The sequence below is a fragment of the Cuculus canorus genome, chromosome Z (assembly GCF_017976375.1).
Source record: "Cuculus canorus isolate bCucCan1 chromosome Z, bCucCan1.pri, whole genome shotgun sequence".
NCBI classification, from domain to species: domain Eukaryota; kingdom Metazoa; phylum Chordata; class Aves; order Cuculiformes; family Cuculidae; genus Cuculus; species Cuculus canorus.
In genome coordinates this window covers 6,081,479-6,108,587 of record NC_071441.1, presented here as the reverse complement: position 1 = coordinate 6,108,587, position 27,109 = coordinate 6,081,479, and the positions used below count along the sequence as shown (strand labels likewise).

At 36.5% G+C, this 27,109-nt stretch overlaps 1 protein-coding gene across 1 annotated transcript in view; it reads left to right on the top strand.

Annotated features, from left to right (window-relative positions):
- The window catches only part of HCN1 (hyperpolarization activated cyclic nucleotide gated potassium channel 1), a 199,736-nt gene that overhangs the window by 137,502 nt on the left and 35,125 nt on the right, over positions 1–27,109 (top strand). Inside the window, exon 5 of the mRNA XM_054055328.1 lies at positions 12,545–12,691. Within this exon, the coding sequence (XP_053911303.1) occupies positions 12,545–12,691 (147 nt within the window). The remainder of the gene's footprint in view (positions 1–12,544; positions 12,692–27,109) is intronic.

Sequence of the window (27,109 nt, the reverse complement as noted above, 5' to 3'; positions counted from 1 at the left end):
GTTTCACCCTTTAGCTTTGGACAGGCCTGACGGACCTTCCCATGCATGATAAACTTATTGCCACCCGTGTTTCTTTAAAATGGGTAGATTTAAAAAGTTCATTTTAATGAATTGACATTTTCTACTAATTAATAGAAAATTAACTGGCAAGCCATAATTAGGTCTTATCAGAGCCAGAATTTCCAAGACCAGCAGCTGTGTTTTGCCAGTGTTTCTGTCTTGCTTGTGCTAGTGCTGCTACTAGCTTAGATGTTGGCACATCACCAAGAAGCTGTTACTGCTAATACAACTTTTTTTTTGTTATTTTTTTCATTGCAATTATTAAACAATAGAGATATAGTTTCAACCTCATTGTATCTTTTGCTATATTCTTTTTCTACATTACGACTACAAATTGCTTCTGGAAATATCTGGAGTTCCTGTGGGTGAGATGCTAAGAACTAAGCATGCCCATTTAGATAAAGACTTTGTAGCCCGTGCTGAAATTACCGTTAGGCAATGTTTCAGTATTGCAATAGCAATGGATAAGGTGAAGCCCACGCTACGGGAAAACACTGCTTCTGACAGGCAGACCCAATGGCCATCTAAAGATATTTCATTCAAAAGGAAATATCCTACTGACACTTGTACAATCAACATCAAAAGTAGGTGCAGAGTTGTGTGTGTTCAGTCTCTGGGGACAGACGGCCCCATAACAGCTTCTTGATCTGCACAAACTGTTGTTCATGCCCAGAACTGAATTGAAGGAGTGACTTTACCCCTGATTCCTCCAGAGTGTGTGTGGGGGATAACTCCTTCTGTCTCCTCTCCCTCCACTCTGGGTACTTTTGAAAATGTATTTTCCGTTTTAATGTCACAGGCAAATTGAAAAGACAAGAGAAGGATATCCAAAGCTTTCAAAAGATAAGGAAAATTGCACAAGATGACAGGATAGGTGTTAAGTTTCACTTCAAAACTGGCAGCTTTAAGGAGACCATTATAGCATATCTGATACTTTAAAATAAGCTGTCATGTGTGTAGTATTTTTCTCATCAAAAAAGAAAATTATCCTGCCGTAGACTTGATACAAATTCACCTACAGTAGCATGAAGAAGAGATGCTTTACTTTTCATGCCTCAAGGCTTTGATAGTGGTTTCATTAAATCAGAGTTCTGTCATTGCCTCTGTGGTAGGAGAAACAGAGCCCAGTTTTCATGATCCTTTCCTCTCCTCACTTTCTTAAAACAGTAAAAAGCCAATTTGAGCAAGAGAAAGGACTAACAAAACAAATCCTATTCAGAGAATTCACTATAACTTAATCAATTTTTCAATTACACTAACTGAAAAGAACGATAATAATAGTGTATTTTGTGGCAATTGAAGGGAAATGTTTAAATACCATATGTAAGGAAAACAACAGCTTAAAGCACTCTTGCAAGCAACAGTACTCTTTGGGGGGTAATTAGTGAAAAATAGTGAACAGATGATAGCTTTTAGGCTAGACACATCACTTCAGTTCCATCTCATGATAAAGAACTATAAAAGTGAACCTATCACACCATTCAGCTGGAAACTTAATTTTTATTTTGATCTGTGGGCGATTATAAACCGGGGTGAGTTTTTTTCTGTGAAAATATCTGTATACTAAGCAGAGAGGCAGTGAAAAAAGCAGACTCTAGAAATAAGTCTGGATTCCTAATGAGTTCAGTCATTCACTGACTGTGGGATGGACAGGTGAGCTTATTACTTTACTGATACTGAAATAAGGTAGCCAAACGGTTAATGTCTTTTCGAACACAACCAGATCTCTGGTCATTTGAGAACCATCCATGCATAGTCAATTTAATAGTTATAGATAATCATCCTATGAGTAACGTTAAGGTTAGTGCTAGTGCTAACTTCAAGTTTGACCAATTATTCAGTTGGAGATTGTCCTTTAGTACCTCAACAATCAGATCAGAAGTTCAAATGAGAGGTGTTCGTAAAATTGAAGTTGTTCCTTTTTCCAATGCAATTGGGAGAAAACGTACAAGAGAGGGGTTAGGAGCTGAGTCTTGTCACCATTTGAAACACGGAGACATTTCAACATGTGAAGCCTTGCTTTGTTTTTCTAATAACCCCAGTCAAAGCTATGATGAAAATATTCAAAAAGGATGAACTGTACAAACACCAGACGTATAGTAACCCTTGCAAGGGGCACAGCAAAGTTTCTTGGCCAAAGGACAAGAGTCATCTTTGGCCAAGTGGATGGAAACTGCCTGCAGCCCTCTAGTAAGTATGAAACAGGAGCCTGAAGAGATTGGTTTTAATATTAGAAAGAATGAGTCCACTCCCGTACAGCTGAAAAAACTGTTGCGGTATGGAAGAGTACGAGCAATGCAAATAGCAATTATGTAGTAGCCTGTGGAAGATAATGCTTTTAAATGTTGGGTAAGACTGAATAGAAGTTGAACTTAAACACTTTCAGAATATTTAGCCAGAATTCTTTATAGTTTGGGAAGTTGTTTATGACGTTTCTCTCGTTTCTGTCCTCCGGTAGTCTAAAAACTCATTTGCTTCCTCAACCAAGGGCAGTAAGCAGAAGCTTAGACCTATGCTTTTGGCATAGCGTGAGGGCTTTGCAGTAACAGGGAATACTCATTAGCAAGGTAGGATTCCCTCACCGTAGAAGACAGCTGACTGATGATCACATCCAACACTCTGTTGTAGCTGCTGGCAGCTGAATCTCCAGGCTGGAGGCATCAGCACAGCAAACACAGAGCAGCAGACCCAGACAGTATATTATTGTTTGGTTCTGTAGTTGGTGAATGGATTGTATGAGTGACAATAACTGCAGAGATAATAACTTTGTAGACCTTTTATCACCAGCTGACAGAGTCATTCAATCGCAGCATTTGCAGTCTGAGACTGAAAAGATGCATTTAAGAGTATCCTGCAACATCTACATGCTCTGCCCAGGCTCCCATAGTCAAACCAGGGCCAGGCCAAACTAGGGAGTCCCTGTCAGGAATACTAGTTTTACCTCATTTACACCACTGTGGGTTAGGAGTAATGCTTGCAGCTGCTGACACATTAAGGAGTTAAAGAAGAGAAAAATACTAGGTTCTTGGAATAAATGTGACAAGGGAAAATTGAACTGAAAATCTGCTAAATAGCCATTAGTAAATATAAGCTATACAATTCTTCTCATTCCTTTCCCATTAATCTGCAACTTAATGTCTTTTATTATTATTTTAACATGGAACCCACTTAGGAAGTTACACTGGAAGTTCTTGCAAAAGGAAAAAAGAGTGTAGCCTGCTATCTATGATTGTCTCACATTATTCTAATTCTTCCTGGGAGAATCCAGCCTCAGAATTTTTTTCAGACATTATTTTTATTTATACCGATTAGATTTTTCATTCAGCAAACAGAAGCAATATCGTGTGATATTTGGACAGAGAACCATGCAGCTCAGCTAGTGAGTTGAAACTACTGAATACTGGGTTGAGATAATTTTAGAAGCTTGTAAACAATCTATTATCTATTTTCTCAAATTATTGAATGACAAAAGAAAGTTGATTTCTTATTTCCTATGGGAGGAAGACAGATATCATAAAAAGAGGAAAATGTGCCATATGAAACTACACATTCTTTCTTTGGTAGGGAGGCTATGACATGTGATTTGTACATACCATTTTAGTGTCATTACATAATAGAATAGATAGAATTTAATTGAAACATCTTATAAAGTATTTTAGAGTAGCAGCTGCTTTAAAATACACTTGTTCATTCAAAATAGGATCTTTAAATGGAAGTTATGTATTTTCATTTTCTGATTGTTGCACAGGATTTCGCTAATCTTATACCTTTAATCTTAAAAAGTATGCTTTACTGAAAGAATGTTTTTGGAAAGTGATGTGACTTCTTTTTCATAAGGAGAAAAAGTGTTGTGTTCCCTTTTATATTCTTTTAGTATTAATTCATTGCACTTGCAGTTATCCTTCTGCTGCAGAATGAAATCTCAGCAAATGAAATATAGATGTGAATTCCCTCTGAATTTTTGGTCAGATGAAACTGCATTTTTTAAAATCCTTCATCAGTGTAATTTGAGTGATAAATCAACATTCAGTTGTATTCCAAATGTAAGCATACTAGACCCTACAGAGAGTTCCATGAATTGTAGACCAGAATGTTATTTTGATGTTTCATTTTTCCTGCATATTTAATTGTTTTTGTGATTCCATGATTATTTTCTTTCCAACTCCACTTATGCATTTGAATAATTTTGAGAAAGAGCCAATGAAACCTCTCATGCAGTTAATACAACAAGCCTCTGCATAGCTGCAATTCTTTGCAAATATGTGATCATCGTTCAATTCTGTCTGTGTCCATACAGCTCCACGGATCTGTATTAGTGCTGCTTGAGCAGGAAGTGGATATTTTTAATACCAAATATACTCCCCACAAAGCAAATTTTTCCACCAAATCTGTTAACCTTTCCACACTCCAAGAAAGCTGTATCCTTTTTCCAGAAAAAAAAGAAAACCCAAACATTTTTTAAAGCATTTTATGTTTTGTTTTGGATAGCTTGAATATTATTCTGTATTTGTTTCAAGCATCATTATGAATGCCATTCCTCCTGTGCTCTGTGTTGAGGTCCCTGCCGAACTTCCCATCTTTTTCTGAAAGGTTGTCTGTCTCGTACCTCCTGCAGAGAAGCAAGGGCCTACAACTCCATGAATAAGCAAATTAATGTCAAACAGACACAATGCTAAGTATCAAGATGCTTTGAAACAATTCCCGCTACCCTGACCTTCTGCCCCTTTTCTTCACTGGGGCAAAAAAAAAAACCCCAAAAAACCATTCTGTAGGTACAAAATAAAATCTTGTGCCCAGCAAAATAAATGATAAGAGGAAAAGAAAAGCTCCACCATTCCTTCAGCTTATTTCAGGGCTGCTACAGCACAACAGCACAGAGGAAAAGGATTTTGACTTCAATAATGCCTGCTTATTTTTCATTGAAAGTGCATGAATTGCATTTGAAGTCCTGAGGTGTAAATCCAGTGAACTTTCACAGAGATTAAAAATACTGGAAAATTGTTTTGTTACATTGTAAACTGTTCCTGAAAACATTCTACCAAGAAAAAGCTATTTTCATATGAAATACTTAAGTCACTACTAGAAAGTTAGACAGGAGAGAAATTGTATAATTATTTTGCTTTACTAGAATTAAATCCTTTGTACTTCAGACAGTTTTTAGTCCAATGCAATTAATCAGTTGTTATTCAGTAATGCGTTGGCATATTAACTACCTTTCCCTTTCTTTGATTCAGAGAGAACCTCATTTATTGCCCTTCCAATGCAGAGGCAAAACACCAGTCTGTATTTTTCCATAAAGAGTCTGAAACACAAATATAAAATCCTCACCTAGTGTTGGATAACTAAAGATTCGGCACTGCCTCCCTGTACCATTCACTTTCTTCTTTTGCTAACCATTTCTATTAAATGTCTTCCTTTATGCTTAGGATTTTATAAGCACAGTTATATGAGCAAATGATTGGACTTGAAATTAATCCTTTAGTATTTTCCTCCTGGATCAGATGGTGCCTATTTATGTGCCTATTACAGTAGAAAGGTTCATATTTTACAATCTTTAAATAACTTATTATTTAAAAATGCGTGGTTATGTTGATGTTCAGCTAATTGGTCAGTTCTAGTCATTTAGACCTCCCCTAGGGTTGATAGAGAGACAGAAAAGGATGAAAAAGGTGAGTTTATTCCATCTAAGAAAAACATGAATTTAAAAATGAGATTAATGCTGCTTCTTATCTCTCCGTGGTACTGAGAGAAAGAGTTGGGCTAACTCATTTAAATTAGACACTTGACTTTTAGAAAGCTGAACTAAGGTATGACACTAATAACTCTACAGTATTTGTTGCCAGTTCCCTTTTTTCAAGACTGTTTAGTACAGAAAGAGGGCAGTCTTAATTTTTTAATTCTAAAAGTTTCTGTTCAAGGTGCAGTTTTGGTGATTGTCAAGTTTGCTGCCTTTTAATTAATTTATTTTTTTAATAGTAGTGCTAGGTGAAAATTTACAATGATTAAAATCATTTAAGTATTAGGATGTGTAAGAAGTTTCTGGGATCTTTATGTGATACCTGCTGTGTAGACCATGCCATCTTCTACACAAAACTGTTTTGCTTTAATGTATACAGACCTCATCCTGCTCTCACAAGCAAAGCTGATGTAAGAGAGCAATTTTCTTTGCTTTCACTTGTACTATTACCAGTCCTTTCTCCGCTTTATTTGTGGGCCCATTGTGCGTTTTCCAGATATCAAGCATGGGCAAGCCTGGTAAAAAAATACCTAAAAGCATGAAATCATAGAATCATGGAATGGTTAGAGTTGGAAGAGACCTTAAAGATCATCCAGTTCCAACCCTCCTGTTGTGGGCAGGGACACTTCTCATCAGACCAGGCTGCCCAATGCCCCATCCAACCTGGCCTTGAACACCTCCAGGGTTGGGGCAGCCACAGCTTCCCTGAGCAACTTGTTCCAGTGCCTCAACACCTTCATTGTGAAGAATTTCTTCCCAATAGACATCTAACATCACTAGGCTTGCAGATTACCTTCAGGAGAGTGCTGAGGAGTTCAGTGAAGCTTAGGATGGTATAAAGTCTCAGATGCTAATATAGAAAAATCAAGATGCTTATGAAAACAATGAGTTGAGTTTTGAAAGGCAAAATAATAGGGTGAAACTCGGAAATCCAAAATTCAAGGGCAAACTGCTGCTATAAACTGGAAGATAAAAGGCACAGCAATTGCCAAGTGGCAAGGAGAAAATGAGGATTCTGAGTGATGAAGCTGCTTATAGAATGACTTCAAGCAACCGTTTCAATACGTCTTGGTTTTCCATTAGAAGGGAAAGAAATAATAGTCTGAACTGTGAATCAGTGAGACTTCTTCCAAAATACTATGTACAGTTCTTGTAATTGCAGTCGGAGAAAGGTGAATTCAAACTAGAATGGATGAAAAAGAAGAGGGCTGGTATGCTGTCTTCTGAACAAAAAGTAGAATAGACTACTTGGATGAGGCTAGGAGGAGGCAGGATTACCATCTATCGCTCCAGAGAAAAATACCAAGGGACAGGAGCTTTCAGAGCTGCTAGATTTTTTTTTTTTACTAAGCAGTAGTTGATTTAAACTGCATCTGCATACACTTAGATTGAAATCTCAAATAAGGTTCAGAACTGTATATATGACCCCTGAGCTTTTTAAAAGAATATTCCTAAAGGATTGATGGAGAAAGTCTTTGAGGTGGCTTGATTTGTTTATAAGAAGTTACGTGATATGATGTTTTGCAATAGGAAGGGAATAAATTCAATAACTCAGAGAACTAATTTTTCCTAGCGTAGTTTAGAAGCCGTACAGAATTGTAATGGTTCTTTGCTTGATATTCGTTGATTAGAAAGTCTTTATATCGATGGAATTGCCTCCTCTGGCCTTTCTACTCCTTTACAGTGAGTAAATCTCCTGCATATGATAATGATGCTTAGATTTTACCTTTATACACATTAGGCAAGTATTTCCAAACTATTGTAAGGCTACAGATGAATTTATTGCATTTAAATAGTGAGACATCGCTTGGTTAGACATCTCATTGAAAAGCTTGTATTCATAGGGCTGTGGCTTTGACTGGATATAAACCTTCAATAAAGCAAAGTGCTATTTCTTCCTTTTTTTTCTAGCTTGTGTATATGTGATTAATTTTATGGTATCATCTTAGGCAGCATTCTAAAAATACAAGTAAAGTTTTTTTGTTAATGTTCTTTAAAGGTCAGAATTACATTTGTGCTAAAAGGAAAGAGAACCTGAACATAAACTTCTTAACAGATGATTGTAAATTGGGGGGGGGGGGGTTTGAAAATTTCTACCAGTGAGGCTCTATTACTATGGACAAAGTCGTTGTACAAAGTGCAAAAGGCACATTGTTCAAACTGGATTTTCAAGTGCAGGAGCAGGGATTTAGGTCTTTCGAAAAACTAGTCAGTCATCAAACTTGTTGAATGTTGATTTTTTGGAAAAATCTGACATTGGCAGTTATTCCTGAAATGTATATTTTGGGTATGATCAGGTCCAGGTACCATACGTGATCATTATTGCTTTCATGGATTTTTTAACTGGTACTATCAATGTATTGCATATGTTTGTAGGGTTTATTCTATCAAAGACTGGACGTTGACCTGAGATTTTTTTCCAACTGAAAAAGGAAATGACCTGGTGGGCTTAACTTATGTAGTAAAATATCTTGTGAGATATCAACATTCGGGTTTCTGTTTTACTGATTTCACTGGGATATCACCTGTATTGGGATACTGACTAAATTTTAAGGTATTTTCCCTGCTTCGGTTGTGAATTGTTATGGAAAAGATCTCAATCCTCTCTTTTGCCTTTTTCCATACCTATTTTTTTAAGGATAACTGCAATTTTCTAGTGAACTCTACTAAGGAACTCATATGATTGATGTCATATTTCTCACCTTTTGTGGATGCAGTTTTTTGCTACATACAATGAGCCCATGAATAAGATTATGGCTGAAAAAACAATAAACAGTTATTACTGAATGGTGCTCTGCAGTAAAAATCTGTGAAATACTACTTAACTTTGAAATTCTCTTGGATATTTCAGCAATTTTATTCGTTAATTTGTGTAATATTTATGGGTATTTCCATTTCAGTTGCAAATATAAAGCATTGGGATAGAAATTACTGAAATTATGGCCATACACTATATAAATCATAATATAATACATACTTATTTTTGTACGAACAATTCTATTTTCATCTTTAAAAAGAGATATGTGAGGAGTGGTCAGCAGCACAGTATTTCTTCCATTCAATGAGATATTGAAAAGACCAGGAATACATAGTTATAATAGGTATGGAAAACAACATCAGCATCAAAAATACTGCTTACTTTTATGAAAATATAAGAATTTGAGAGAGAAAAAAATTAAAGTGCAAAGAGAATTTATTCTTTGTACAAGCCCGAACCAGTGCAGATTGTATAGAAGCACAGAAGGATACAAAAATAGATATTTGTATGAATAATAAAATCATTTAAAATTGCATCACATAGGATCAGAAGGCTTGTGATCTCTGTATTTCAGAGTATAAGCCAGCTGATCCACAGGAAGAAAGAAAACAATCTTTTCATTTAGTAGCAGTGAGTTACATTGGTTTGCATTGAGAAGATATTTAAAGCAGTCTGAAAGCATTTGATTACCAGAAAACACTTCAAGGTTAACCAGACCATGTTCAGGGTTTTACAGAAATAAAACTTAGTTGAGTGTAGTAATATTAGACAAAACAACAAAGTTCTCATTTTAAAAAGTCTGTTTTAGCTTTCCTCCGTCTTGCCGTGTCTTCATGCAGAACAGGCTTTGCTGATTAGCCTGAATGCCTCTTCTTTCTCTTTTCTGGTTTTCCAGAACCCTGAAATTGTAGTTTTCTGTTGTCTTCAGACGCCTCTGACGTCCCTTTAGACGTGCACACATGGAGTCCAAACAAAAGGAAACCAAAAAAAAAAAAAAAAGCCCAAGCAAACTCACATTTTCAATTGAGAAGAGAAAGGCTCAGGATACAGCATGATAAGAAGAGTCATTAGAGTGAATTATTCCATTCACATATGAAGATGCAGGTTCAAGTGTCAGGTCTGATGGATGGCTCAAGATCAGTTACAGCTCTTTTAAATATGATTAAAATACTAAGTTTTGACAAAATTTCACTTCACTGACAATTTGATCAACTTCATATGTAAAATCACACTTAGAAAAACCAGGGAAAGATGCTACTGACTTTTCATATTTAGACAAGGGATTCACAGTGCTAATGAGAATTTTGAAGTCTTTTTCACATGAATTTTTTTCCCAGAAATAGTTCAGTTCACTTAAAGTTATTTTTATTTTATTTCACGAGTTCAAAAGCCCAGCATTAAAAATAAGTGTAATTATTTAAAAGTGAAAAATATCTTCATTTCTAACCACTATTGATATCTGTAGTAGCCATGGAGAAAATGGTCTTCAAAATTAACTTGGACACGTTAGTGTTTCATTACAGAAAATGAACAAGATTGCGTTGGTTTTACTCTTTGTATCTTCATTTTAGCACCCCCTTTTTTTTTTTCTTGCAACTGGCGTGTGACAAGCCACAGTGATAACTAATCTGAGAAACCCTCAATATTGCCAATAACATAGAGCAGGCTGGAAAAAGCAAACCTTCTTTTCTGAGAAATAAAAAAGCAATTATTACTTGAACTGTGTTAGTGAAATATGTCAGTTACTTAAGAAAAGAATAAATTAGAAATTTTGAGGGGACACTTCACATGAATGTTGACAATGTAGAGACGGGAGTAGTAGCAGCATGAACGATAAAGAATATGAGCCAAAATGATACTGAGATTAGGAGAAGATTTATTACAGGGTGATACTGAATGTATATTCTAAACTCATAGGGTCAGATACTTGACGTGGAAAGAGACCTTGGTAGTATTCACATGGTTAAATATTTTTAGGAATTATGGGAGACTAACTTCCTTGTTCTAGAATTTTTAAAGAAAATGATGCTAATATGCAACCATCCCTATTTTTCTATGTACTATTAATTTGGAAATATTTTGAGACACACCAATGATAAGCTATACATTCCTACCAGTTTTGGGTTTTTTCTGTTTCCATAAAATTCTCATGTGTAAGCATAAAGCCTGGTAAAGAATTCGCATGTGTGAGAGAAATCATCTATTCAAATAAGAACACTAATGAAAGGGAGCAAGTGTAAATTGCTGGCAAAGCAAATTGCTTTTAGTATGGATGTTCTCTTCTTCAAGGTCATTCCAGTATAAAATGCAGCTCTCTTGCATTATACATCTTAGTGAATGTATGTTGTTTATTCGCATACTTTTTATTAGTGTTATCAAGCATGTTTGTGTGCAAATAAGATTGGATAGAGGGGAACGTCCCTGTGCTAGGGAGCATAGTGAAATTCTTGGCCCGTCCACGTGTGCTATGACATTGAGACATGTTACGTATCCTTACCTGAAGCCACAACAATGGAGTTCTAGAGACAGACGTGAAGGGGACATTGTGCGTCTTCTCCTCAGCTTTCCTGAACAAAAGAGCGCTGCAAAGCAGCTGGGACTGTGTTATCACCTTGGTGAGATATGTAGAGCACTGGGCGATCTCACATCCCTTCCCACTAAGTAAATCCCTAGATTAGCTGTGACTCATTAGTAGGGTAATTTTAGAAACATTACTTTGTTTATGCTAGAGCATGTCACTCTTTTGGTGACCCAGAACTCTGAGTTAAACCCACAATATATGAATAAATTTCTTCATATCAGAACGGAAAACAGTGATGAGCATGCAAATTTTTAAAGGATGAGAACAAAGATTTCTTACTGTAGAGGTTCAAAATAGCTGTACAGAGGTTAAATTAGACTTACATACTCATCATAGATTGTTAAGTATTCCCATCCCATGCAGAATTACTTTCCTCTTATTTGTGGAATGCATGTTGTACATGTGGCCTTATCTAATCTTTTGCCACTTTGCAAAACAAAACTAATTTCAGTTACCGAGGATAAAGCAGCCTTCAGTTATGCAAGCTAAAGGATACGTGCTGCACTTTATAAAGGGTGCAGTTATAAATTCATTCAATTGCTCTACAGAGATGCTGATTTAAATTAAGTTTTCATTGGATTTTTCACTGAAAACAGTTAAAATTGCCTGATTAAGCATGAAAAAAAATTGAAGGAAAAATTAAATTAAGACTCTTTACTTAGGTAAACCAAGTTTCTACTAAGCTTTAACTCCCGTATTAGCCTGAGAAGGGTTTTATCCTTCTGTGTCTCAGCACCTTATCCTCTTCGACTGAGGTAAGGACTGGGGGTTTGAGGGGAAAAAGTCTTGGTCAGGCAGTAAACAAAGCAGAATACAGGACAGAGTATGCATAGAAACAAGGAAACCAAATGCACAAATGTACATGAAGTGAGGACCTGAGTCTCCTGGGTCCTGGCATCTCCTTCGCCCACTTTCAGTTTCTTGATGCCATGCCTATTTTTCCAGGACACTTTCTCTCTTCTATTCATTCCTCCCGTGGAACGCTTTCTGCTTCATTCTGAAATTTCACACCTTAAACTCTCTCTGAATGTAGCACTAGAGATGTAGAAGCACACTGTGTACGGTTTCCCTGTCTGCTGCATGGAATGAACTAAAAATGGAGTTGGTGTACTTTCGCAACTTATGTATAGCTGGGAATTAAGGGAACACATGACAAATGTGAGAGTTTGGCTTCTAAAACTTATGTATTAATGTGGATATTAGCATTGCCACTAAAGGCAGTTTCTGTAATTTACGGTTGTCGTGTCACTAATATTTGTATGAGGGTTCTCTGACATACAAAGGAAATGTTATCTTTAGAAAATGTGTAAAGCTTAAGTGGGTACATGAATTAATTTTCATTTCGTAGGTGCCTTTATATAGTAAAAATATGGCTTTTTTCCTAATCCTTCTTTCATTGTCCTGACAGTACAAACAAGTGGAACAGTACATGTCATTCCACAAGTTACCTGCTGAAATGCGCCAGAAGATCCATGATTATTATGAGCACCGCTACCAAGGCAAGATATTTGATGAAGAAAACATTTTGAATGAGCTCAATGATCCTCTCAGGGAGGTAAGATTAAAGCATTTGAGTAGTTCTTCATGGTGCAGAAAGCTTCCACATCTTTGCTGTTTCTGTGTTGAACTGTTCTTTCTGATTTATTCTGTAACTTTTAATCTCATTTGACCTAGTCAACGAATGACAAGAAGAATAGATTTTACATTAGATCAACACAAAGAAATAGGCAGATTTATGTTCTATTCTGAACCAGCCTGTCAGAGTCACTGCCACGCAACAATGTCAGAGAGTAAAATCCTGTCCTTAATTGTCGAAAAAGATCATGGGTTTTTCTGCCATTCTTTAAAATAGTGAGGGGCTGGAGTAGAGTGGTCCTGGAAAAAGCTGGGGTTTTTTTCTGCTCTCCCTACTTACTAACCACCTGTGTGTTCCGATGAAACCACTGAAAGTCAGAAGTGAAGAGAGAGCTGCTTTGTTTCATTCTGTGAAGTAATATCCTTGGTTAAGATGGTCTTTACTTGAGATGAAGGAGGCTCAGATATGATATACAAGCCAATAAAAAAATCTCTTTTCTTAAAACTCTAGACTGTATTTCAGTTGAGGGGGTACTGTTATGTTGTTTTGTATTGCATTATGTTACATTACATAGTTATGTTGTATGTGGAAGCAGTTGGAAATTTCTTTGACGAGGTGCTTGTGTGAGAGGAGGGCCGTGTTCATGTTGCTGTAACAGAGGTAGCTGCTTAATGGGAATATAAATCTGTCTTCTGTTGGTCCTCATGCCTGACTTTCTGAAGGACTTTTGTGTTATCACTTGGCTGATATTCTCTACTGAAAGTAGGGAGAATAAGCAGAGAAGAATGAAGTTGAAAAATTCAGAGAGAAGAAAGGGAAAAAAGTGAACAGGGCAAAGAGAAAAGAAACAAGAAGAGGGAAGAATAAATGAGGACCAGTGTGATACGTGATGAAACTGATGTAATTTTCAGTGATACCAAGTAATGCCTTTTGATATCCTCTGCCATGGGAGGAGTGATGCTAAATATATGTTTGTGTGTGTGTGTATATATATATATATAACAGCCAACAGAGCACGGGATGGTATCTGTACTTTAGGAAAGTTATGTTAATGTTGGAGGTATTTTAACAAAGTTTATGGCACAAGAAAAGCATAGGTCTGTGCTGGATTGTCTGTATCTTTGAATACTGCTCTTTGTTGTGAAGGGAAAATACCATACAATCCATTGCCAAAATCAATCAAGTTCTGTATTTAAAATAGTTGTAAGAAACAATGCCTTGCCCGTTCACAGACTCTAAGGGTAGCTGGTAGAGTTTCACCACGTCTGTGTTATGATAGTCTGATAGCGGCCTCCCTCCTCACAAAATACCAACTGGGAATGGTGAACAGTGCCCAAAATTGCTGGGTCATTTCTAGATGACTCAAGTGAAAATCAGGCCAAACCACAACTGGTTTAACAATTTGACAGTACAGAAGACTGAATTCCAGTGCCGAGGCCCATTTAATTCCCTGGCATAGATGTAGCCTGAGCCCTTTTGTTATATTGTGGATTTGTAAGTGTTTTGGAGGGCAGGTGGAGGGCTCTGACTCCTGCACTGCCTCTACCAGTTTACCCTGTGGCTCCCCTCAGTGGCTTTAGAAATGTCGGGAGGAGAATGTACACTAAAAATCTATCACGTAGGACAGGAAAGTTATTCCTAGAGTACACTGACAGTCAAAATGTGAATCGTGGCCACTATGGATCTTATCTTCAAAGAACAGATGCAAGTTCAGACACATCAGTCACTGACATCAAAAACTGCTTAATATGTTTCCACTTTTAAGGAAAACAATTCTCCATAAATGAAGTCTACCCTTCCATTGCAATATCTTCTTTTACTAACAAAAATTTGCAATTATGACACTCCAATTACCTTCCTTTTCTTCTTTTCCTCCCTTCTGCCTTTTCTCCTCCCTTCCTCCCTCGTCTAGCCCTCTGCCCTTCTCTTCCTTCTTTCTTATTGCATAAAAGCAGCAAGGCAAATTTGGTCAAGCATAAAAAAAAAAAGCACTTTGGAGAGAGATCAAGGATGGTAAATTTCAAAAATTAATGAGCCACTAAAAATGCGAAGTAAGAATAGAATTTCACGGAAGGAGTGGCTTCTGGGTTTTCTATGATCATGCTGTACTTAGCATGTCCTTTTTGTTAGCTGTATCATATAGGAAAAATTTATTTACCTACAATCAGATTGCTCACTGATGATAACATGGTAGTCATTCCAGAAAAAGATTGAAAAAAAAATTAAAAAAATTGAGAAATAGACAGCGGTCATACCAGAATGAGTTTCCCAACAAATCTGTCTGAATTCTGGAGGCAGCTCATGCACACGTGCTCATGTCCTAAAAATACCACTTGTGTGTTTTCTTAGTCAAGCAGTTTCAAATTCTGTTTTAGCTACCACTTCAGTATATGTTGTTTGATATTGCAAGTGGTGGCTTTTTGATGTTACTAATGCATAACAAAGTAGAGCCTTCTAAAGGCAGAACACAATTGTTCATGTTGGCTATACCATCGTAAATGCCAATAACAGAACAAGGCTCTAATGTCCAGGTAGCACAGATACCTTAGCTGCACCATTCAAGAATAAATATTTACTGATTTCCTAAAGTTTTTAATGAATCCTGTGTTTTAGTATACTTTGAGTTTAGCATAGGATAAGAATTAAGCATTCAGACACTTCACAGGGCATTGATGTGTGAAGCTTGATGGAAGTAGCTTTTGATGAAAGCATTCAACTGAAACCATTATTTCCTCACTTACAGTAAGCAGAACAAAAGAAACCACATAAACTACTGCATAATTACAGCATGAATATCATCAAATGTTATGAAAATTGTTGCAGCGTTTTCAGGTCTCTTTTTCTCATCCATTCAAGTTTACTGTTCGAGCTCAGATTTTCCACATCCAGGCTCTCTTTAGGACTGGTGACCTTTTTTTTGGTCAATGTTTTAAAATTTTGGCTTTTTTTTAGCGGTAAAGTAATTATGCGATATGATATTTCAACCTTTAAAAATATCTAAATGGCATAGAATTAGCAGAAAAATCTGCTGGAAAATTAATTCTTACACAATAAATATTTCTAATGAAGTTATATGTGTTTATAGTAGGGGTAAGACTTCTTTGGTGAAAGAGGGTGGATGCTCTTTTTGCTGAGCTTTTAAAAAATACGTATGGAAAATTCATAGTAGATTAGATGATTAAAATACTGAAAATCTCAGAAGAAACATCAATACATATTTGTAAGTGGATAACTTTGTTGGGAAACTGAAGTCATATACATTGCAAGGAATTAACTAGGCTTTCATAAAAAAAAAATAAAAAAGATTCCTGAATATGTTTAAATTTTACAAGGCTTTCTCTGGGTGCTTCGTAACAGAGTAAAGCAAGTGGTAGTTGACCTGTATAATTCAAGGATAAGCTTGTATTAATAAAGAGATTACCTTCAATGACTGGAAACTAAGGTAGACACAAGAAAAAGGGACTTAAAATCTTTATTTTCTTCTCAGTTCAGTTAGTTTCATGATTAGTCTCACAGTAATGTAGTTTTAACTGTATATCCTTAGCTCTGCACACTCAAACTGAATTGACTATGCGTTACCATATATGGTGTGCTATGATCAGTTCATTAGGAAAGGCGCTCTCCCATGAGAGTAAAGAATTAAAGGTTTCTTTTCAGAAATTTCACTTACTGATAAGTGTATCCCCCTTTTCACGGTTAGGCTTATAATAACTATCCGGCCTTCGTGAGAATCAGATAGTCAGAAGACTCTCGGCAGTTGCAATTTCAGTAGAGATGGAAGATTTTAAATTACTTCTTCCAGGCCATGTGGGCTGGATTCATCAAACCTATCTGTAGCTCCACAGAAGTTCTGCAACAGGTCTGAGCTAAGCATCAGGATCTCTCTGCACATAGCAGCTCCGCCACCCTCTCCCCCATCCCCACCCCTGCCCAACACACTCTCACTGTAAAGAAAACCTAGCTGACTAGCTTAGAAGAAAGGCTACATCCTCAAACATCGGTTGATACGGGAAATAAATTCTGCTATTAATAATATTTGCAATTAACTATCTCCCTCCCTCATTTCTTGAGGTAGTAGTTAGCAGTTGGTAGCAATTAGCATGTTTCCCCTATAAAAATATAATCGGTGGTTCATTAGCAGAGATACCTGTGAATTTTTCTAAATGTTATGGCTTTTAACTTGGAGCTTTTGCTGCCTGTGTGCTTAAGCGTCATTTGGCATCAGAAGGCCGTAGTCACAAAAGTGGTGTGTATAGTTCTTGTGGCATTCAGAAGAACATAAATAACCCCAACTCAAACCAACCCTAAAGAGAAATCAAAAGGACCTCTGAATTACGAAAGTTTAAAGACATATCGATAAGCAGTTTTGCCTAAGAACAGAGTATAGGAAGTTTCCGTGGCTCATCCCTGGCGGTTCCCTAAGCCACCAGCCTCACTAGCACTGACTGTAGTTGAACGTCCATAGAAGAGTGAGAACAAGGCACATATGGTATTTCCCTTGATGACTCTTCTAGAGTCACAGTTTTTTTAATTCATGGGATTCTCTGAAAGCGTTGTGTCTACTGTGTAATCATATCTGTCTCCTAATTACTTATTTATACTCCTCTTTCTGAATCTACGTACTCTCTCTGCAACCACACCATCCTTTGTCAAGGAGCACAGACCGGGACACTGCTGCATGAGGATCCAACTCTTCATTTTGGGATTAAACCTTACTCCTACTGTTTTTTGGGTTTGGTAGCCATTAATTCTCGTAACAGAAGTGATAGTACAGTCAATTCCTACCCACCCCTCGCATGCCAGTTAAAATTTTATAGACTTGTATTATAATATCCTTAAATTACATTTTTGGAAGGCAAAGAGATGTATTCTACTTATTTTTTTCTTCCTTAGGAGCCATTCTCAATATCTTTTTCCTGGCTAGGAAAAACTAGACCAAAAGAGACTGATTTTGTTTTTTTTTACCAAGCTACTTTAGTACTCTTTCTGAACTTGAGCAGAATGATGTGAAGTTCTTGGCCCTTCTTTTTTCTACAGGGGTGGATGTAAGTACAGTATTGTACCTATTACAGCCTTATGAGTCAGGTGTAGGATTCTGAGAAAGGTCCTGCACAGTGCTTAGAGTTGCATCAATGATGGCATTTTGTGACAGTTCTTGTAAGAGAGATTCGCTCACAATAAGATAGTGAAAAGCTTCCATTACGGGATTTGTAATTGATAATAGTAGTTGTATGTAAGTGAAAACAGGATTAAAACCAGATCAGTTTGATACACGTACACAAATCCAGTTTCTTTTTTTGAGAATGTTCAGTCTTTTTAAATTATTTTTTTAATTGTCAATTTGGTAACTTCATCAGTTTTTTCCAGTACTTAACCTTCTCCTTTTTGCCATTAAAGCTTACTTCCTTTTCTAATTTTCTGTCTTTTTATTTAATATTTTTTCTTTAGATTTTACAAAACATTATATTCTCGTTTAAACTGTACTATAATCTTATGCACAAAGGATCAAAGATAACCAGAGTTGATAGCCTGAGGCCAAATGAGGTGTGATTAGACCGTGGTATACTTCAGTCCTCTTTGATAGTGTAGCCCTTATGATTTTTGGATACAGGCCATCAAACATTAAAATAACGGTAGAAAATCAAACAAGTTTATAAAAAACCAACAAAGTTTCAGGGTAAATATTAAATTATTGGACATTCCAAATATTTTGCTTACATAAAAAACTGTCTCCATAAATTTAGCTCATAAAGGATAAAGAGATATTTCTTTCATTATAATCCACTGCACTTTTATGTATTTTTATATGCAGTGAAGCTTAAAGAGGAGAACTAGGGAAAAATGCATCAAAACTATAAATGTAGCCATACTGGAACTCATTTAAGTGTCTCTTTGTATAGCTACATAGAGAAAGTGAATACCTCTGTGAACTAAACACTAGCATTCAAACTTTTTTTTTCACATAGATACAGATAAAACATAACTTCAGTTCATACTCTGGAGTGTTGAAGTCACGAATGAATTATTCAGCATGTCAGTCTTGCAGAATAATTGCTGATATACCACAGCATTATTTATTTGACAAATGCTGAAAAAAAAAAGAAAAGTGTTGGAGTTTTTCAAAGATCCCTGTGAGGTATGTCTGAAACAGTCTAAGTACGCAAGGCTTAAGCAAAGCTCTGAAAACCTCTTAGAAAGGACTATAGTTTTTAAGTTAAAAATAGTAGCAAATGAGCCATTTTAATGTTGGAAGTGGGCAGACAATCACCAGGTGATTGGATTATTGTGTTTTAAGATGCTTTACCTCAGCAGGTGTGACATGGTAACAGACTGTGTGCGCGCTGAAATCTGTTTCCTGGAGCCCTGAGACAATGTAGTTTAATTTCCTGAACTATGGGGAGTGTATTTACTTCAATATCTGCACACACTCAAGTCTACGTGCTGCAGTTGAGTCAGCCTTTGAATTGCCATCCACTTTCATTGCTGTCGATTGTATTCAAGAAACTTTGATCACAGTCCTTTCTGTGTTTGACATGCTTTGTTAGCAAATTCATCCTGAGCTGACACGTGTTTTGGCAAATCCAAGATCTAACTGCTTCTAATAATACAGATAATAATACGCCAGCAATTCTCAGTAGTTATGATTTTTAACAGTCTTGTTACTGCACTTATGAGATTCCTTTGTCATAATTGTTTATTAATATTTTAGACATGACAGTTCTTTCATGAGCACTTCAAATGTGCTGATCTGAATCAAATGTCCAAATCTTATTGCAATAGTTGTCTTACATAAGAAAGGTAAGTTTTTCTGAGAAAAGTACCAGATGCAAACTAAATGCTGTGAGTTATGTCAAATCCCATTATAGAAGAGTAAAACCAGCCTATGACTGCTCCTATCTGACTGCCAGTCAGGCATCTGAAGAGCAGAATCAGAATGGTTTTGGTGGATGCTAGATCTTGTGCGTTGAGAGAACAGCAGCTAATGCAACAGGACTGCTGTCCCGCAGAGGAGAATTTCACACCATTTCCTCCTTCAGTCCAAGATCATGCTTCCAAGTGTCTGTCGTATCTCAGTTTTTAATGGTATGAAGGATTTTTCAGCTAGCTGATACCCGGGTACTGCCAGGAGCGGTAGATGGAAAGAGTCAAGCACCTTTTTTCCTTTTTCCCACTTGTGCAGTTTCTGCTGAAAGCTAGGAAAGGTTACTACATATTAGGCAATGCTTACCACAGCATGTTCATTCCTATTAGGTCTGAATATGGTATTGCAATTATAGATGTCATTGCTGATTCTTAGGAGGTTAAATAAAATAACAAAGTACTTCAGATGACTTCTGATTTAATTCTCCTTAAGTAAACACATTCTTTTAACCCTGGGCTTGCTTTGGTTTGGCTAGTGTTCTCTTTAGCAGGATTTGGAAAATTTTGGTTTATTTAGCTGAAATAGAATAATTTTACCCTAATGCCTGAGTTGTGTCTATGAGTCCATTACATTAGAACTGCAGAAGTTAGCACATGTTTCTTTGAACCCTTTAGAGAATAATTAAGATAAATGAAAAATGAATGCATGAAAATTCATCATGCAGGATTAAAAACTACAAGGTCTGTTTTAATTCAAGATTAGGGCATGTAGGATGTGGCTTCAGGAAAGCAGTCTGGTACTTGCCGGGGTTCTATATTTTCCCTTCATGGGCTTCAGCAGAACACAAGTCATCACACCTGCATAAAGGGACCATAGGAGGGAGAAAGGGGGGAGGTGGGGTGCAGCCCCAATTCCAGTAGAAAATGTGATGGAGACAATACAAGGAATCATGGAATGGACGTGCTCACATCCCTTTCCTGTAAGTCTCATCCTTGGAGGTCGTGAGAGCAAACATCTTTGCCTTTAGTTTTTTTTACTGCTGAATTTAAATTCTGGATCCAGAATCAGGCTAAAGTCTTTTGAACCCTATCTGTTTATAATTGGTAAAAGTGCCTTGGGGACCTTGTAATACAAAAGTTTCTGTGTTGAATGGGTACCCTTTAAACATGCCAGTGTCCATGAAAGTCACCACAAATAAAAAGATTACCGTTGTGACTCACCACCAGCAAGAGGAGATAAATATGCTATGAACTGCCTGATGCATAAGCAAATGCATGTGCCTATTTTTATGCACTTGGTTGCACATTATGATTATGGTAGTAACAGCATACAGAAGAGTACACAGAATTTCCCATGCATAAATTTGGAGTTGCTTTTTAAAAATATGTGATCTGAAAGGCAAAGACAAAAGGTGAACAAAAAAAACCAGAGAACACCGTTCTGCATCCACGTTTAGAAACTCAATTTCCTGTTGGTATACTGGTGATTTAAGAAGGTAGATCTTGTTAAAGCTGTGGTGGAGATCCAAGTTAAACTTTGCACATCATGATAATGCTAGATCATTACTTTGCTTTTTTTCTCCTGCCACCTTAACAATATAATTGTACATTATATGGAAACTTGCACAAAACTCTCTGCAATCTGTAGGTTTGTTCTGTTGCTGTTAGCTACCAAACACAATAAGCAAATATCTACAATTTTTTCTCCAAATTTTTTTTCATTTGAGTAAGCCAAAGGTGAAATACTGTTTTTTAGTAAAGTCTTGGTACCTGAAAAATCAGAGGTCTCTGCTCAGTTAGTTGCAAAATAATCTTTTGAAAGTGTAATCTCTGTTGATGAAGAGTTTGTAACAGATTAAATGGAAATAGGAATTGCAAAAAAATAGTTTTGAAATTACTTGTAAATGGACAGATAACGAAATTTAGCATAGATATGGATGCACAAGTTATTTAATTACACTGGTTTAATTTAAAGATAGGTGTCTGAAGAAACACAGTGTTGGATATTTTTAGTTATTAAGAAGAGTTTTCCTCCTCTTGGGACTAAACTACTGTGGTACAAGATTGTTAGAGATGAGTGGAGTTAAAAGGTAGTGCAAAATGTGGAGTCTGACATTGTGAGTACAGGAGCAGACTTCCCAGTAGCTCCTGGGCTGAGTTCGAGGTAATTTTTTTATCTTTTGTCTCTGTCTCTTTCATGATACCTTCACACAGTCCTGCCCAGTGATAGCACTGAATCCTAAACCAGCCTTGGTAGGAGTAGAGCACTGACTAGCAAGGAGTTCCCCTAATAGTTTTTTAATGTCCTAGATTGTTCTGTGGAGTCTGCATTTGTTAATTTTCTTCTGAATAAATCAATTTTTCTTCTCCCTCATTTGTGAAAAGCAAAAACTCTGTGGTTGGTTGAGAGAATGCAAAGAAGTTGCCGTAAGGCACATACAATTGCAATTTTCTGAGCTCATTGCATGTTTGTGCACTCTGATCACTACAGTAAATTTGAAGTAATGGATGGTGCCTTGCTAGAAGGCTAAACTGTTTTGTAGATGAAATAAATACCAGTGTGGTTATATAAATTTGCAAAAAAAAAAAGCGCCAAGCATACTTTGTAATTCATAGTTCTCATTTTAACCTGGATTGCAGTCATTAGTTAACTGAGCAACTGAAGACTAATATTTATTTCTGCAATCTGATGAATATTACTTACATGTTTTAACTATACATTTATTTCATAGTGAGGAGGCTTTTCTTGTAATTGGTAAACAAAGATGGGTCTGTGTCTATTAAAAAAGGTAAGAAAGGAGTAGAACTTCTGAGAATCATTTGAAATCTATACCTGGTGAGAGCATTATGCTATGGAAATTGTAACAGATTGTTTTGGAAAGACGGTGGCTAATACAGACACCCACAGACCCTGAAACAAAACTCTAGCTACTCGCTGTACCACTCATTGCCACAAATTGTATAAACACTTGTGTATTTATGAAAATACGAGTTTCCATAATCATCCACATTTCACCAAGTCTCCCATCAATGGGGGCTGGAAATTAAATAGTTCATGTTTTTTGATAGATGACACAAAAGAGATTCACTACTGAAAGGAGGAGAAGTGTTGTCAATATTATGTGTACATAGCCTAAATATATAACAGACTTTGAAAGGAATTAAAAGGTAATAACATCTGTAGAGAAGCAAAATGGAGGTGTATGTAGCTTACTCTGTTGTTCTCTAAGACCAGATATATTCTTCATAATGTTGCTACTTACAACCATGGGACAAACTTAGAATTTGCGAAAGAGGTTAATACCCTTCCCAAGCCATTATTTAAAGTTCATGGCTGGCCTATTTTTAGGCTACCATGTGAGAAGATGTTCACTGAAAATAGATACAGATCATGTGTCCTTGCAGAATATAGAACATCAGGACATTTCATTTCCAAAGAACGTAATTGGGGCTCAGAGCAGAATCTTCTTTCACCTTTCTACTTGAGGATTATAGTTTCAGTTACGCAAGCACACACTCTTGCGTGAGTTACATTAACCTGCACATATTTGACTAAAACTGATTTGAAATGTAATTCTAATGAGACACATTAATTAGTTAAACTCAGCTTTTTTTTTTTATATTAAATATACAAATCTGTACATTTTTACATATACAGATATGTCGATGTGCAGATATAAACATATGCATAGGAGAACATATGTATATGTATATGTATATGTATATGTATATGTATATGTATATGTATATGTATACACATACAGAAACTTTCACAGGCATACATACAAACACATGTCCAAGAGGGACGTACAAGAAAAATACTGTATAATACTCTATTGATATCTTTGTGTAGTACTAAGTATGTACATTGACTTAGGTAGTCCAGTTTGGTCTTTATGTTTCTCACTGTTACAGTGTATCTCAACACACATTTCCTGTACCACCAGTCTATGTTTGTAATCTATTACCTTAAAACGAGCTGTCATAACAAGGGTTTTTAGGACTTTCGTATGATTTAAAATTCATATAGATAAATTTATTCATAAAATTAGAGATTAAGATACAGTCTTCAGATAATTTGAAAATCTTTCTGAATAAATTATAAGAACATATTTCTTATGGAAATAATCCTTATCCTATATTAAATTTAAGTGATTAATTGAATTATACTTAAATGCTTTTAATGGTTAATTAAATGTAAAACTTCGGGAAAGCGATGAACTGAATTTTTTCTGAAAAAGTCTAATTGACTGATGTAAATAAGTTGGCATTTCCTTTGCAGCTGCATCCTGAGGCTGCCAGGTTGCTTGCACAGGTGCTGATGGCAGTTCCTGAGTGCCCTGCTGTCATCATGCGCCGTTGCTTGTAGTGCACGTCTCGTCTTGGAAAGAAAGCACAAGCACAAAAAGTTAAGGTCTTAATGATTGCATGCAGGGAGCAAGCACAGCAAAATTAGTAAGTGTAGATGACAGAAAGCAATAGGTATCTCCACTGGTTTCTTGTTTCTTATTTATATAACTACTTCCTCTTCATGCTCCCTAGATCAAAAGTTTTCAGGATCTACAGATGCCAAAGATGTCCCGTGCCTCCTCGGTGAAGTCTTAACCGCGATCTGGCTCCTGGTTGTATTGTGACTCTTTGCTACTCTGATACCATGTCATTATTAACCGTGTCTGCCTACCAGATATATAGAGTCTGATGCATTTCTTTTACTCTAGCTGTTATTACTAATCCACATTGACTAGTCAACTCCTGCCAGTTCGCCTTCTCTTTCTGCCACATGATCTGCTATCAAGGCTGTTCTTGCTGTCACCATGCCTACGTGCACTCATAAGAATTTCTTCCACTCTTTACACCTCCCGTGCCATTTATGCGTTTCTTTCCCCCGCAGCTACCAATATTAGCCAAAGTGGCACTCTCAAGCAAATTTTATCTTCAGGGCTGTCTGGCTGTCACTCCGCTAAAGTTATTCCTAGAGACTTCATCTTCATTTTTACTATCTGATGATATTTCTTCTGGAGCCAGCTCTCCATGTCTCACTCTTACGACTGAGCATCATCCTCCTGTTTCACTGTAAAACTGGGCTCTAGTACTCAGTACTTTCAGTATTTTTCTGGTTCTGCTTGCTTGCACTCTGGTGTGGTGACCTGAATATGGGTCATGAGCTCCTTACGCTTGTGTCACAAGTTGCTACACACAACGTCACATCACTGAGCCCTTGTGCCTCATCCCACTCCAGTACTCTTTTCAGTAGTTCCTTTTAGAAGGCAAATTCAAATCGTCTTATAATTAGCTTGGCCCTGTTCGCAGAGCAAAGCAGTGACGAAGGCTGATTCAGAATTAGAAAGGGATTGTGCATTCTCCTTATCTTTCTTTTTAAAGCCTTCTGTTATATATAGATGCGTACATCTGTAGCTGATATTGTAAATATTCTAGCACATACACACACACTCAGGGTTCTGTCACACGTTTGTCTAAGAAATCCAAATAAATCTTCTTATTGCTTACAAATGCTGTTTTTCACTACTTTTAGATGCAGATTATACACACTGTAGCAATGTTTAGATTTTATGTGTTAGATAACGTTAGGCCTTGGCTGTTCCTCTCATATTGTAATATGGAGTAGACCTTCATTGAATAGTCACAAATCGAATTATAGTCAAACAGAAATGTAGTTAAAAACTCTAAACATAATTTCAGTGTCAATATTTCAAGCTCAGCTAACTGGGATTTATCCAGTATAATCAGTAAGATTTAATTTAAGCCACTTAATAGTTTTATAGAGAGAGGCTTTGAACCAATGGGCTTTTAATTCATAAGAAGAAGTAAGTGTTAACCTAGCAATTAACAAGATAACAGTATTTCTGATCCAGAGCTCTTGGAAAGCTTTAAAATAACTCAGTAAACAAATCACTACTGATTTTTAAATGACTGTTTTCCTGTTTGTTGTTGTTACTGTGTCAGCTAAACTGTACACATAGGGTGTAGATAAAGTGCATTCTCATAAAAGCATGAGCACGTCCTTGCTGACTCAGCCCTTTTGGCCATTTGGGTTGCAGTACATAGGGGACTGGAGGTGAAAGAAACGGACAGGGAGGGATGAGACGGCAAAAGCAATTACTTACCTGTTACAGAGCTCACAATAAATTCTCCATGGAAGCATTCCTAGGTTCAATTCCTGATCTTGATCAAACGACTGCAAATCAGAAATAAGCCAACACAAAAAAAAATGTATCCAAGTCATAGCTTCCTTTTTCTCCTAAGGTATGTTGACTTTTTTTTTTCCTGCAACCCAGTTCTTTGCTTCAGTACTTTGTTTTAGCCCTAGTCAACGTCCACCATGCTTTAAATGCACCACATTTCCTCCCTGCTTTTATCTACAAGTCATTGTCTTAATTGCCTTTCCTTTTATTTAGTAAGAGAAAATATATTGGTCAGGTATCACATGCTGTTCTGCATTCTGACTGACAAGAAATCACATGTATCAATACATTTTACCTGGTAAGTCACGTGAATGTAAGTGTAACTCAAGCTGCCTTTGTGAAATTCCACTGTCTCTTCCTCTTTTTCTGCCTCTCACGCACGGCTTCTCTTCCTTACAACCAAGAACTGTCCTGAGAACAACAGCACTCTTGCCACACTATTCTATTCTAACACAAAACCCTTTTTTTTTCTTTTTTCCTGGCAATCATGTAAAGTCACATTGATTTTGATGAATATAAAAAGTATTCTTCATTCAGAAAAGCTCTAAGTAGCATTTAAGCTATTTTTGAGGGGCTAGGGCATAATAGAATAAAATAGTAACTGCCACACAGATCACATGCAAAGTCAACCACAGATTTATTGATGTTGGCAATTGGTATCTCTGGAGCTTCAGTACAAATGTACAAGAATGAATGTGGTTTTGAGAATCATCAGATTATTAGGTAGAGGATGTGACTGGAAGCTCTAAAGACGGTGGGAAAGCAATGCTACAGCAAAGACTAGCCTGTGAGCAAGCTGACTAGAAAAAGCTATGTAATTATTAGCAAAACTGACTTTCTCCTGCTCTTAATCACTGTTTTAGGAAAAAACACATTCCTTCATTCATTTATACTTCATTCATTTATGCTTCATTCATTTATACTACAAACACAACTAATTCATGCCACTCTTCCAAGTACTAATACAAGCTTCTGATATGGGTACTAATAAGATGGATACCAAAAGGATTTTGTAAACTTATATGATGCACCTTTCAGTCAAAATTTGACAAAATTTCTTTAAATTTGTACACACATGGGCATAATGGGACAACTTCAATAATTAAAATGCCTTAGTAAACCAAGATTTCAGTCTTAAGTGTCCTCTGCCCAAGATATTCTTTAGTGAGTAGTATGGTATTAGTGACTACAACACACAAACATACACAGAAATGGGAATGAATATATTTGGTTACTCGGGGGCAGAAAACTCTGTCATTGTTAAACGCATTTGCAAATTGCGGTTTATTTATTCACTTAATAAAAGGGAGCAGTCTCTACAACAATTGTTGTA